Consider the following 14,188-nt stretch of genomic DNA (forward strand, 5'->3'; position numbering starts at 1 on the left):
TAACAGAAATTAACAGAAAAGTTAACGGCTAATAAAATAGAGTACTAATTATGCCAACTTTGATTGGGATGAGGAAATTAGCGGAAAAGATAATATTTAACAGCCAACTTTGATTGGGATGAGAAAATTAGCGGAAAAGATAATATTTAACAGAAAAGTTAACAGATAATCATATAATTAAGGATAAATTAGAAAATCTAAAGGAAAAATTAAAATCTGATCAATCTGAGCCATTCGTTTGATTAAAAAATTTGACCGTCATTTTTTCTACCCATTATACGTCTAACTCTCTTTGGCGTCATTTTTCATTATAAGTCTAATTCTCTTTGGCTCTTATTAGTATAGTAGATAGTAGATATAAGTAATTAGCATATAAGTCTCATCATACTATGGATAAAAATAATAATGTTGATGTGGGTGAAGAACTATATAATAAGAAAAATTTATTATATATTATAACATGTTTTGTAAGAAAATTATAAATGATAAAAATTGAAATTATTGAAAGTTTATAAAGATGTATTCAATTTAGAATTTGTAGACTTTTTAAAATAAAAAAATTGATAAAAGTCTATGAATATGTTTTTTATATAAACTTTATCTTACAAAGTTTTAAAAGGTTTTAAATGACTCTATGAAAGTCAATAAAAATTATTAAAATCTATCATTTAAAAAATTAAGTCTACAAAAATCATGATTAAATACACCCCTTAGTTTATTCTTTCCTGTCAGAAACTTTGGTGATTTTAAGTAATAAAATTATCCATAATGAATGTTAACAACCTTTTTTCTGTATCCAATCATAGTCATGGAAAATAATATTTTGAAAAACAAGGAATAATAATAAATTGGTAATTTCTTTAGGGATATAAAAGTTTATGTACAAAGAGAGACTATCCTCACCTAAGACATAGTACTAGTTTCCAGGTGGACTTTACACAAATTTACAAACTGCCCACCAAAGAAAATATAAACCTAAATCCTTTGTTTTAAACACCCAATCTTTACAAACTTAACTAACCTTACAAACCAAAATAATAGAATATAGTTAAATATATATACACACATAATTCAGCCCTAAACTTATGTTTGATTAACCACATGTTTTTCCAAAAAAAAAAAACAAAACAAATGCAGTTAACCTATAAAGCCAGCAAGTCTAAGTTGCTAACCTTGGGGACTCAAATGCATCGCGACCAATTAGTCCCACGCGCTAGCCACGCCAGCACTAGATGCCGCATTGTACCCACTTGAACCACCGTAACCAGTATTGCTATTGCCCGTGGTGTAGTAGTCAGCGCTGCCTTTATTGTAAGCGGGCTCTTTTCGGAAGTCACGGCCGCCAAAACGGTTTCCCCCACGCCGATTCTTCCCACCGTAGGAGAAGGATATAGCAGCAAAGCGGGAAAGCCAAGCAGGTACTTCTTGGTTTGCTTCTTGCATTAGATCAGCCAATGCTCTTGATATTGAAGAGTTGTTCTCATTGAAGAAGGCCGTAGCCAACCCAGTTTTTCCTGCTCGTCCAGTTCTTCCTATGCGGTGGACATAGTCATCAATGTCGTTCGGAAGGTCAAAGTTGATGACGTGTGCAACATGGGGGATATCGAGGCCACGTGCTGCAACGTCTGTTGCGACCAGAATAGGTGTGTTGCCACTTTTGAATGATCTAAGAGCATACTCTCTTTCCTGCAAAAATTAATTATACATGAATGGCAAATGCCACAGACTCAATTTAGTCATTCAACTGGGCTATAATGCACATGGGTCAAACCACACTAAAAGACTGAATCCAATCAACTAGCTAGTCACCCAGGGCCTTATAAACCCATATGTCACTGAACTGGGCTATAATGTACATGGGTCAAACCACATTAAAAGACTGAATCCAATCAACTAGCTAGTCCCCCATGGCCTTATAAACCCATATGTCACTCAACTGGGCTATAATGCACATGGGTCAAACCACATTAAAAGACTGAATCCAATCAACTAGCTAGTCACCCATGGCCTTATAAACCCAAATGTTTTCAATGTGGACTCTTAACAAGGCTAAATTAGACACTACATTTAGTAAAGAAGAAATAGATATGTAAGTGTAATACCTGTTGTGTCCTATCACCATGGATAGAAGTGGCAGGGAAACCATTCAGGTAAAGCCAATGTTCAAGTGAATCGGCTCCTTTCTTTGTCTCCACAAAAATGAGGGTAAGAGCTTGCTGCAAAATTAATAATGGAAAAATGATCAATGAACTCAACAACTGATTGACCGTGCTTTAGGTGAATGAGATCCATTAGGCGACTGCAACATTACCTTTCCATTTACATTGTTTGCCCTTTGTGCATGAAGGAGATCCATTAGGTGGCTTCGTTTATCAGTCTCTTGAACATATTCAACTCTTTGGACAATCAAATCAGTACTTGAGCCAACCCTTCCAACAGCCAAAAATATATAATTTGATAGAAAATCTGCAGCGAGTCTCTACATTCGGATAAAATGCAAAAATGTCATTAACACTGTATACTTAAAAATCTATCCAAATATTTTATTTGGGTTATTAGTGTAAAGAACCCAGAAGTTGTTAGAAATAATGCATAATTGGCAAAATTTAAGCATCAGGGGATGTTTATAAGGTCTTAAGCTACTCTACCAATCCCTGTTTCAGGTGGAATGCTTTCTACATTATATATGAGCCAAACCAAATTTTAGCCCATATTCAAACAGGGAAAAAAAATCTTCGTAATCTTTCACCAGGTCCAATATCTATTCTTGACCTATTACCCTGGTCTGGGCCATTTTCTTTCTCAATTCATAGAGCTTTCTATTAAGATGATCCAGACCTATAAGAAAAAAACACGACTCAATGAGCATAACAAACCTGAATCTCTTTCGGGAAGGTAGCACTGAACAACATTGTCTGCCTTATGCCTGGTGGAGGCATGTCTGTCTGTTGCACAATTTTCCTTATCTGAGGTTCAAAACCCATGTCTAACATTCGATCTGCTTCATCCAAGGCCAGATATCTAATCATCTCCAATGAGACTCTTGCCCTCTCCAATAAATCAACTAACCGCCCAGGAGTGGCAACAAGTATATGCACGCCCCTCTCAAGCTCTCGAAGCTGTCATACAAAATTGAGAAGATTAATTAAACAAAAATTTAGTGATGGGCTCATGTGGACTGTTTTGCTAGAAAGCACATACTAGCAACGAAGTGATTGGCATGTCAAAGGTGAAACTAAACAAAAATTTCAACTTTAGCTCAACAATTCTTAAAATATCAAGAGCAGAAAGTGATGGACAATTCTTACATATCCATTTATGTAATGGATTAAATGGGTTTTTGATAAATCTATGTGACTTATTAACACGTTCATCTTACAAAAGGTTTTATTAAATGAAGATATTAGAAAGAATAGGACCTGTTGATTTATGGGTGCTCCACCATAGGCAACAACCACCTTGACACCAGTCTGATATGCAAACTTTCTAGCTTCATCATGAATCTAGACAGAAAGGGGAAAAAAAGGTCAAAATGTTTATGAGAACACATAGTTTAAAGAACCAATTCACAGGATATCATATAACCGTATCAAAAACCCACTTGGCATGAAAGCTCCCTTGTAGGAGAAAGAATAAGAGCGAGAGGAAACGCCATGCGTGGATGTGGTGGTCTTGGAAATTGGCCCCTCATTATTCCACTAATGATGGGGAAGCAGAAAGCAGCTGTTTTTCCCGAACCAGTTTGAGCACAAGCCATTAAATCCCGTCCTGTGAGTGAAATTGGTATAGCATACCGTTGCACAGGAGTTGGCTTAACGTACTTGCACCTCCTAATGTTATTGTTCAATGCTTCCCCTAAATCGATCTCTGCAAAAGTATTCACTGGAGGTGGCACATTCTCCCCGCTTGTCTCGACTGGAATATCCTCGTAAGCATCAAAATTAATGCCCGAATTCTCATGCTCATCTAATGGTTTTTCTCCGTCATCTCCAAAAGGGTTAACCTCTCGTTCCCCAGACCGATCCCACCCACCTGTTCTGCTATTCCAACTACTACTACTACTACTACCACCATAACTAGATCGGATTTCATTTTTGGGACCGTTCCAGCGACTCCCACCTGCAGGTGGACCACCATACCCAAGCCTATCATTTCCTGATGCAATAGCACCAGCATAAGAAGAAGCTGGGGTGGGGGTAGAAGTGTTTGATGAAGGAAGTCTATTTCTAAGATGCGGAGGCACATAGGCTGTCTTAGATGAAGCAACGGTGGCTCCATCAGCCACAGAATCAGCCCATGATGTTGGCATAGTCAATTCACCCAATACCCACACAAAAATATCCCTTTAATCTTAAAATTTACTCCAAGCACTTATTACATAAACTGCAATTTGACTACAATACAAAATAGTTAAAACCAAAAAGAAAATTCCAAAAAGCTTCTTGTTCTAACACCAATTTCCCAATATGCAATCACTAAAATTTTCACCACCACCAAATTAAATCCAAATTTATGTTTTCTTGTTTTCCTTCTGTTCTATTTTTCTTGCTTCCTTTGTGAAGCTAACATCAGAAAAACAACCTGATCAAAACATTTTAAAAAAAAAAAAAAAAAAAAAAAAAAACATTAATCAACATTATTCAGAACCTTCAAACCCATATACACACAACAACCCAGAATCCCAAATCATGGCCTACACTAATTACACAAAGAAACCCAAAAAACAATATAGGAAATGCAATTAAATTCCAATTTTCATAAACCATAAAAGAAAAAACAATTCCCAGAATATGCATATACCTTATCCTACCGCAATATACATACATTGAATAAAATCATTGCTTGAAAGAAACATACATAAAAGCAGGTATGTAGAGATACCTATATGTAGAGGTAATGAGAGAAAGAAAGCATACTACGAAATGGAAAGAAGCCCTAAAGTGCTATTGGAGAAAAGAGAGAATAGGGATGTTAAGTTCAAAGATTTATCTTTCGATTTGTGGGTGGTGTATTGGGTTACTTTTTCTGGCTCTACGAAATCTGTGTGCTTTATATCCTTCACTCTCACTTCATATATTTTCTCGTCTCCTCTGATTAAACGCAGGGGGGGAAATGTTGGGAAAATGTTGACTCTTTGTTAGGCCCTAGATCTTAGGGAAGAACTAGGGTGGGCTTATTCCCTTTTTTTCTATGACTATGAGGTGAATCCTTATACGGAGTAAATATTTCAAGAGTTAATTCCATTTTGATCACGTAACAATTCATTTTTAGTCTTGTTTTTTTTAGAGTTAATTATCAAAATAGTCCCTTGATTATAGCGAAATTATTAATTTGGTACTTGATTTTTTTTGACCAATTAAGTCTCTCAACTTTAAAAATCTTAACCAATTTGGTCCTCCGTTTATTTGACCGTTAGTCAAACGTTAACTTGGAACCAAATTGGTAATTCGCTATAGTCAAGGGACCATTTTGGCAATTAACTTTAATGGCCTGTTTGGTTGGGCGTAATTTAACTGTAGTTGAATTGCAATTCATTGGAAGCCGCAATTACGCTGTTTGGTTGGAGGGAATTGCAATTCCACAGAATTGCAATTCCCTCCTTTTGCTGAATTGCAATTCATGGGCACCCCCTTATGAATTGCAATTCGGTGGTTGTGGGAAAAGGAAAAAAGAATGAAATGACAAAAGTAGCCTTAATTATTACTACTATTATTATTACACAAGGACATTTTAGTCTTTATATCACTTCTTTCATTCCCTGCCCAATAATTCTATTCATCCCTACCAAACAATGTAATTTGAACTCCTACTTTATTCCCACCTTATTATTTTCCCACCGAATTGCAATTCATTTCTACCCTAATTCCTCACTCCCAACCAAACGCCCTGTAAGAGTGGGCAATTCGGCCGGACCATACCAAACTAGTTAGATTCGGTAATATACCAAACAACCGAATGGTAATAGATTCTTGTATACCGAACGGTTAGGTAAAAACTCGAACCGAATTGAATTGTTCGGTAAAAACCAAACCGAACTGAATTGTTCGGTAAAAACCGAATCGAACTGAATAGAGTTTGAACTTTGGATTGCTATTTTGTTATATATTAGACTTTGGATATGAACTATGTAAATACCATAACACATAATATAGAACTTTTGATAACAAATCATAAAGAAATCAAATAAAACATTTACAAGAGATACCCATGAGAATATGAGCTGAACGGCAAAGCAAACAGCAAGGGACTTTGATTTGCTTTTTTATTTATTTATTTATTTATTATTATTATATTTAAAAAAATCAAACGGTATTCGATTTAGTTCAATTTTTTACCGAACAATTTGGATCGGTTTTTTATCGAACCGTTCGGTATACAAGAATCCAATACCGTTCGATTTTTTGGTATATTATCGAACCAAACTAGTTCGGTTATGTTCGAGAAAACTAAACCGAATTGCCTACCCCTAAAGTTAATTACCAAAATAGTCCCTTGACTATAGCGAAATTATCAATTTGGTCCCAAGTTAACGGTTGACTAACGGTCAAACAAAATGTGGACCATATTGGTTAAGATTTTTAAAGTTGAGGGACTTAATTAGTTAAAAAAAATAGTCAAGGACCAATTTGGTAATTTCGCTATAGTCAAGGGACTATTTCGATAATTAACTCTTTTTTTTATTAGAACATTCTCTTTTAGTCCTAGTATTATTGTGACATGATCATTTTTTGTCATTCGTCAATAAAATTGTTTAAATATCGTTAAATAGTTAAATACAATGACATTTCAATCTTTTTTTATACAAACTGGATTGATCCGCTATAATTTTATATTTATTTTTTTGAAAAATTTATAATTAATTGAAGACCAAAATGTCATTGTATTTAACGATATTTAAACTATTTTGTTGGTAAAGGACAAAAAATGACCATGCCACAATAATACTAGGACCATAGATGGATGTTCTGAAAATAAAGGACTAAAGTGGATTGACACATATAAATTTATGACAAAAAATGGAATTAATTTCTTCAGATAACAAATAAAGTTTATTTTTTAATAAAAAATACACTCTTAGCCTCAAGTTATATGATAATACCGTAAATTGTTCTATACTTTCTCTAACTAATGCAGCCCAAAGAGTCAATACCTCATTACCGAAGTTCGATTCGGTGACCTTCCCTCAAAGGAAACTACAGAGGTGTCATCTGAGCACAAGATGCTTGGCAAATATCACCACTTTTAGTCATCAAGTTATAAATGAAGTTGCTTTTTTTATCCCTCTGTTAGCAAGTCTGATAGGATTTACCATTACATTTTAAAACATTAAATTAATCATGATTACTAATTAAGTTTCACTTCCTATCTCCCTTTTTTCAACCAAATCGCATTCTAAGAGCATCCACAATAGAAAATAATATGGGGTTAATGTCAGATGAAATAATTTGAGTAGGGTTATTTATAGATGTGAGGTGGGATTATTTCAAATATTATTTCTCCTACAAGATAATGTCAGAAATTTAAAAAAAAAAAAAAAAAACAAAAAAAAACAAAATGTTGTGCGCATTTCGCGCATAGCTTGGCAAAAGCCTGGCGCGTGCGCGCCTGACTTCACTGTTTACTTTTTTTTTTTTTTTAATTCAGTTTTGGTTTTGGTTTTTTTTTTTACTTTTTTCTCTCTCTTCCCACATTCTCTTGTCTAACCACTATTACAATAATATCATTATATCTCCAACTGATAATAATGCTCTAACACCAAACTTAATGACCAAAAATGTCACACTTTGTTGAAGGCGATCAATGTGTCATCATGTCACTTTAATGAAATGATGTAGAACACCAAGGCACATTAAAACAAACGCTTCTGAAACATACAAAGTGAAAGACGTTGTGCAATGTGTACTACTGACTAAAAAGAATCAACATAGTTTTCAAGGTAAATTTAAAGTTTGAATACAACATACCTTATACAAAATACTCCAAAGACATACCAAAATATTGAAATTAAGCATTGCAAAGACAAAAATCTTCAAAGAGGCGAATAGGTGATTCTACAAGAGGTCATGCCACTCCACCTACTTATTTTAGTATGATTTTATTTTATTTTATTTTATTTTTATATAAAGTAGATAAAATGTTGGATTCCATCTCAAATTTTCATTTTTGGTTATACTCATCTAACCCACAAAATGTGAAATTCCATTGCTTCAAAGACCCTCATACTCTGAAATGGAAGGATTAGTGTGACACCCCGCAAATCCAAACTCTAATCAATGATTAATTAGAGAATTAATCCTATTTTTCTTGTTAATTTATTCCTAAAATCCTGAAAATTCAATAGTCGAAGGACTAGAATTTGACTAGTTATCCAGGGTCAAAGAGTTGTACCTTATGCTTATTGGGTTGTTCCATTGTTTCCTTATTCTTCCAATTTTAGTAAGGGCAAATGTGTCTTTCTACCTAAGGTTTGTGCTTCAAGCTAACCTAGCAACATCTCTTCATTTCATCCACCAACAATCTAAACACAAAATCTCTATCTTCTCTCTAAGAATTTGGTAGCTTCTTCTCCAAGCTAAAATTTGGGCATCCTAAATCTTGCAAGTTGTATTCCAAGATTCTTACTTCCCATATCTTGAGCATAGGGGAGGGTAAGATCTTTGATCCCTTGGTGTTTTTAGCATCCTTTTAGATGTCTTTTTCTAAAAATAGAATCTTTGTTGTCTTTTGGTTTGTTTATGAAGTTGGTGTGGGAGAAGAGCTTTAGGAGAAACTTTCTAAGGGTGAGAAAGAGAAGTTTTAGGCTACAAAGGTAACTCATGCTTTACAAAACCTATTTTTTTACTTATATGATGATTTCTTGGCTTCTACTTGTGATTCTTGTGTTGAAATGTGAGATTTGATGCATTGTCTTGTGGTGATTCATGTTTAGAGCTTGTTCTTAGGGTTCTTGAATGCCATTGCTTGGCTATTTCTTGGGTTCAAGTCATATTGTTGTATTGTGTGAGATTTTGGGTGTTTTGGACTTGAATTTGGACTTGTTGTTGAAAATCCCCGAAGGGATATTTTGGAGTACATGTTGGTACCCGCGGGCAGGGCACCACCCGCTGCCCCACCCGCGGGGAACGTGGCCTCGTGGGTGTGTACCCGCGGACGGTTGTCCACCCGTGGCCCCACCCGCGGGGAACATGTATGGATTGTGGCAGGGGTTTGTTCCCCGTGATTCTTTTGACTCGGTACTGATGTTTTGACCTCCCGATGTTGTTTTATTGGGCTATTTGTGAGTCTTCTTGATGTTTCGTATGTCTAGAACGGTATATTAGGAATCCATGTAGGATCTGGTGTCTTGAATCGTGCTAAGGGTCCAACCTTGTGATTTGTTGGACTAATGACGAGTCTTGAATGTTCTAAGGAACTACTTTTGGTTTACCCGTTTGATAACCATGATAATTTGATGTTGAAATGCTAGTGTGTGCGGTTTGTTCTTTCCTATTGAGATTGGCAACTTGTGTTGATTATAGTTTGGTGTCGGATTGTAATCCTTCCTTGTTGAGTATGTTTTCATATCTTTGTTGTAATCCATTGATTGATTCCTATGATGTGAATGTATGTAATCGTTGTACCCTTTGATTGATGCTTGATTAAGGTCATTGTGGAACCTTAGTCTTCTTGGTACTGATGAGGTCCTCGTGTGGCCATGATTGAGATTGGTGATTTGTTATTTGAGCTTTGCTCATGAGATTGGCGATTTTGTGATATGATATTGAATGGTACCCTCGTGTATTGAGAGATCGGTGGTGAATAGGAGTGTCGGCGGTGGGGACGACGGTCCTCGGAGGCAAAAGGTTGGACTCAGAAGTACAGGGTGGCACTAGGAGGTAATGGTTGGAACCGAAATAAGGCCGGGGGTAGCCATAAGGTTGGAACAGGGCATAAGGTTGGAACTATGGCATGTAGTTGCCAATGTGTGAATGTGTACTCTTTGCTTTTGAGCATGTCTTGATGTATTCTACTTTGTGATCAGTAGAATACATCTCGAGTTGTATTGTTTACAGTTGGTATTCTTGTCTTGTTTTTGTCGTAAGGATGTTGATTTCTTTTTCCTTGAGGGTGTGAATGAGTCTTTGAAGTTGACTTTTCTCTATGGCTTTTGAAATGATATATACTGTATTCCGTTTCGAAAATGGTTTTGACTTATAATATTTATATATGCTATTTAACGCGTATTGATGGGTTACCAGCAATGTTCGCTGACCGGGTGTCATCCCCTATCTTTATGTTGCTTTACAGGTTTCGAGTAGCATCTTGGAGAGCGCGCTAGCATATCGTTAGTTAGTGTAGCTCCTTGTGGCTTGTTTTAGTTAGACTTATGGCCTGTGAGCCGTGAATTTTTATAAGTATGACTATGGCGTTTTGTTTAGACTTAGCATGTGCACCTATAGATGTGTAGGTGTGACATAACATCTCCCGTACTTGTTTATTAGCTTCCGCTTTAATTTAATCTTAATGAGTAGACTTTATCTCTTCCTTAAGCTTTAATTGGTTTTAAAAGTTGTTGAAAATCGAGGGTGTTACAATTAGTATATGTGCCCACAAAAAATTCACTACTTTAGATGTAACTCTCATATTACTTATGCCAGACTCAATTTTGTGTCGAGCAGTGAATTTGTATAGTGGACAACGACTGGTTGGGCACAACAACGAATGACATTCCCTTACCCCCTCTCTATACTGACTACACACATAAAATCTATTAAATGTGCATTTTTTTTAAAAAAATTATGGGCAGGTGAGTAGTGAGTGGTTGGGCATGGCAATGTGTGTTTACTTTTTTTATGGAAAAAAAAAGGTCAAATTGGCCCTCTAAGTCAACTCGACAGTGCAACTGGATCCCCTAACTAAAAAAAAAAAAAAAAAACTCTATTCAAATCCTCTAAACCTGTAAAATTATTTAATTAAGTCCAAATTGACTTATTTAACGGGTTAAGTCTTCACATGGTTGACACGTGTCTTTTTAAAATATTTTTTATTTTTGTTTTTTTTTAAATAAATTTTATTTGTTCACCCACTAAAACTCAAACTCACAACCTCGCATATAGGAGAGCAACTTAGTGCCACTAAACCATAAGATCTTTCACAATAGTAAAAATGAGTATTGTTATATATATATATTTTTTAAATGCTACTGGCCCTATTACATTGTTATATATAGTTATAATCAATTATAAAAATGATGTCTTACTAATTTTAATATTAAAATAAAGAGAAAATGGTCAAATAAGCTCTCAAACTTTGCCTATAAAGTCAATTAAGCCCTAAACATTATAAAGTTGCAATTAGACCTATAAACATGTCATTTTGATGCATTGAAGCCTAGCAACCCGTTAATGACATGTTATTGCATGTCACAAAAATTCTGGCGACCTTCTAACCCACTCCGGTGACATTCTGGTTAACTCATGCGAATTTCCGATCAACTTCACCAAAATTTGAAGAAAAACACCAGAAAAAAAATTTCCAAAAGCTCACATACTGAAAAAAGCAGCTTGTAATAAAATATACATTTTAATTAAAGAAATCTAGATTTGAAATAGAAAATTAAAATTTGTTATACAGCAAATAAATTCTTATCTAAGTATTTAAAAAAATTGTATTCTTAGAATAATTAAAGTATGACATTTATATTCTTTTATGATGAAGATTCAAAAAATAATAGCTTTCACTTTACACACACACTAGTTTCACACGTGCGAATGGGCTAATGCCCAATGTTTATATTTAAATAAGTATTTCAAAGTATATCAGTTAAGATTATATAGGATAAGTTCATACATAGATAATTGAATATCGAATTTGTTTATTTAAATAGGTAATTCGAAGTATATGAATGCAAGATAATATAGGAGATTCATTATAATTGTCACTAAAATAAATATTTGTAACTTTGTAAAATTGACAGTCTAAATACTTAGTCTAAACACGATAGTCAAAATAAATACTACTTTTGATTTGAATTTTCTCTAAGGGGGTGTTTGGTTGGATGGAAATCAAATTCCATGGAAAAGATTTTCCATGAAGGGTCCGTTTGGAAAGCAGGAAAATGACTTCTGGAAAATGGTTTCTGGAAAATGAGTCATTTTCCGGAAAACATTTTCCTTTTCCAGTGTTTGGTTGCATTTGGAAAACTGTTTTGGTGTGTTTGGTTCATTTTCTGGAAAATGAGAGTAGAATGGTATAATTAAATATTTTAATTATTTTATTCTAAATTAAAAATTTATTTTAAATCTTTAAAACAAAAAAAAAAAAAAAATTATGGCTTCTGAAACCATAGCCATGGTTTCCGGCGGAACTGGGTTCCGCCAGAAACCATAGAATTTTTTTTTTTTTTTTAAAAAAAAAAAAAAAAATGAAAGAGAAGAGGCGGAAAACGACTTCCGCCCAAATTTGGCGGAAGTCGTTTTCCGCCAAATTGGCCTCATTTCCTCAGTCAACGGAAAACGGATTCCAATTGACTGGATTTTCCAGGTGTAGCCAAACACCAAAAACCCAGAAAATGACTTCCAGAAGTCATTTTCCGGGTTTCCAAACACAGCCGAAATGTAGGAAAATGTTGTTGTTTTACCTTGTTTGGTTGGATGGAAAATCTTTTCCATGGGAATTTGACTTCCTAAAGGTGGAGGAAAAGAAAATCCAACCTAAACATTGGTATTTCGTTTTCCGGGTGAGTTGGGAAGAAAATATAGTAATATTGGACTATTTTGCCCTCATCAAAATTTATTAACTACACATGTATAAATTATTGTTAAGGGCATAGTGGTCTTTATATTCATAATTCCTTACCATTCCAAACATTGGAATTCATATTCACAGTAATTTCTTTTCCACCAACCAAACAATGTAATTTATTTTCCTGGTAAATTGTTTTCCATGGAATTTGAATTCAATTTCCCTTCAAATATTTTCCAGCAAACTAAACGGGCTGTAAATCTTCTTAATTCTCTTTTGGGTAGCATTGTCATTGTCTTCATCTTCACTATTTGTCCTCTTCTTTTTTGTCGGTAGTGCGTTGTTTGCAATTGGATTACTGGTGGTAGCATATATGGCAACGTCATGCAATGAAATTATTTGCTTTGTTATGTATATGATCGGGTGTCAAAAACATCACTCGGAATTTTTGAATATCCAAAATAAAATTTGAGTGTCACTCGAAACGAACCGATGTCCACCCCTAATCCTCCTTAAATTGGTGTTAGAAACTCTCTTATTGTTCTTGGCTGCATCAACTTTTTAGGCATGCTGTTGACATTGCTGGTGCCGGAATCTAAAGGGAAATCGCGGGAAGAGATGTCTAAAGAGAATGAGGGAGAATCAAGGATCTTGTAATACAATGGTACCACGTTGCTCCCCTATGTATGGGATGATAGGTTCGAGTTGAAAATGGCGATCGAAAAAACATTTACAATTAGTAGTGTACCGTGAGTCCGTGACATCTCTATATATAATATAGCAGAATTAAGGTAAAAAAAATTTCCCTCCATTTTGTGCATTTGAGAGTTATGGAATATCAAAGGTTTAGGAACTTAATAATCATCATAAGTCTATATATATATATATATATATATATATATATATATATATATATATATATATATATATATATATATATATGAAAGAGATTGTTGAGTTTATACAACACAAAGATGCAAGATAAAAAAAAATACGTACAAATTTATAAATTCATGTAATCATGAATTAATTTCTACGAGTATTATATATCAATTTTGATTATATAATATGTACTAACTTTTTAATAGTTTGTAATTTTGATTAGTTTTTTAATAATTTATTTACAAAGAAAGTTAGGTAAAGTAAAATTAAGTAGGGAAAAAATTTTTCCGCCTAACTGTGAATGCATATTAATAGATTTGTAAGATCATTATTTTTTTTTTGTGTAAACCACGAAGTGGTCCGGGTCTTTCTCTGTCTGTTTAACTTTGTAAGATCATTATTGCAAATGAGGTTAGCAATATGAATGCACTTTTTGTCATATATTGTCTTTAACATTTAAATATTATAATGTATAACTAAACTTACATTTTTAATAAAATTAATTCTACTATGTATCATAACATTACAACAATACTTATAAATTTTTATCCGTGCATCGCACGGGGCAAATACTAGTCTAATT

General features: G+C 34.3%; 1 protein-coding gene across 2 annotated transcripts; it reads right to left on the reverse strand.

Annotated features, from left to right (window-relative positions):
- Positions 1-838: 838 nt before the first annotated feature.
- On the reverse strand, positions 839-5,105 carry LOC109160180 (DEAD-box ATP-dependent RNA helicase 37-like). Of its 2 annotated transcripts, none has more exons than XM_019308395.1 (7): positions 4,917-5,105; positions 3,602-4,581; positions 3,420-3,503; positions 2,877-3,119; positions 2,312-2,479; positions 2,103-2,216; positions 839-1,686 (listed from the first exon to the last, which is right to left on the reverse strand). In XM_019308395.1, the coding sequence occupies exons 2-7, from the start codon at positions 4,307-4,309 to the stop codon at positions 1,201-1,203; spliced, it is 1,803 nt and encodes a 600-aa protein (XP_019163940.1). In that variant the 5' UTR covers positions 4,310-4,581; positions 4,917-5,105; the 3' UTR covers positions 839-1,200. The 2 variants fall into 2 exon arrangements, with proteins under 2 accessions (XP_019163940.1, XP_019163939.1); XM_019308394.1 differs by having other exon boundaries at positions 4,882-5,105.
- Between the last annotated feature and the right edge of the window lie 9,083 nt (positions 5,106-14,188).

Source organism: Ipomoea nil, unplaced genomic scaffold (assembly GCF_001879475.1).
Source record: "Ipomoea nil cultivar Tokyo-kokei standard unplaced genomic scaffold, Asagao_1.1 scaffold2845, whole genome shotgun sequence".
Taxonomy (NCBI): Eukaryota; Viridiplantae; Streptophyta; class Magnoliopsida; order Solanales; family Convolvulaceae; genus Ipomoea; species Ipomoea nil.

Bases quoted from the DNA above. Each gene is read 5' to 3' on its own strand.
- LOC109160180 (XM_019308395.1), bottom strand. From the start codon at position 4,309: ATGCCAACATCATGGGCTGATTCTGTGGCTGATGGAGCCACCGTTGCT. The intron at 3,504-3,601 runs GTGGGTTTTTGA...CTTTCTGTCTAG, and splicing joins CAAGGGAGCTTTCATGCCAA to ATTCATGATGAAGCTAGAAA. The intron at 3,120-3,419 runs GTCCTATTCTTT...TTTGTATGACAG, and splicing joins GAGCACCCATAAATCAACAG to CTTCGAGAGCTTGAGAGGGG.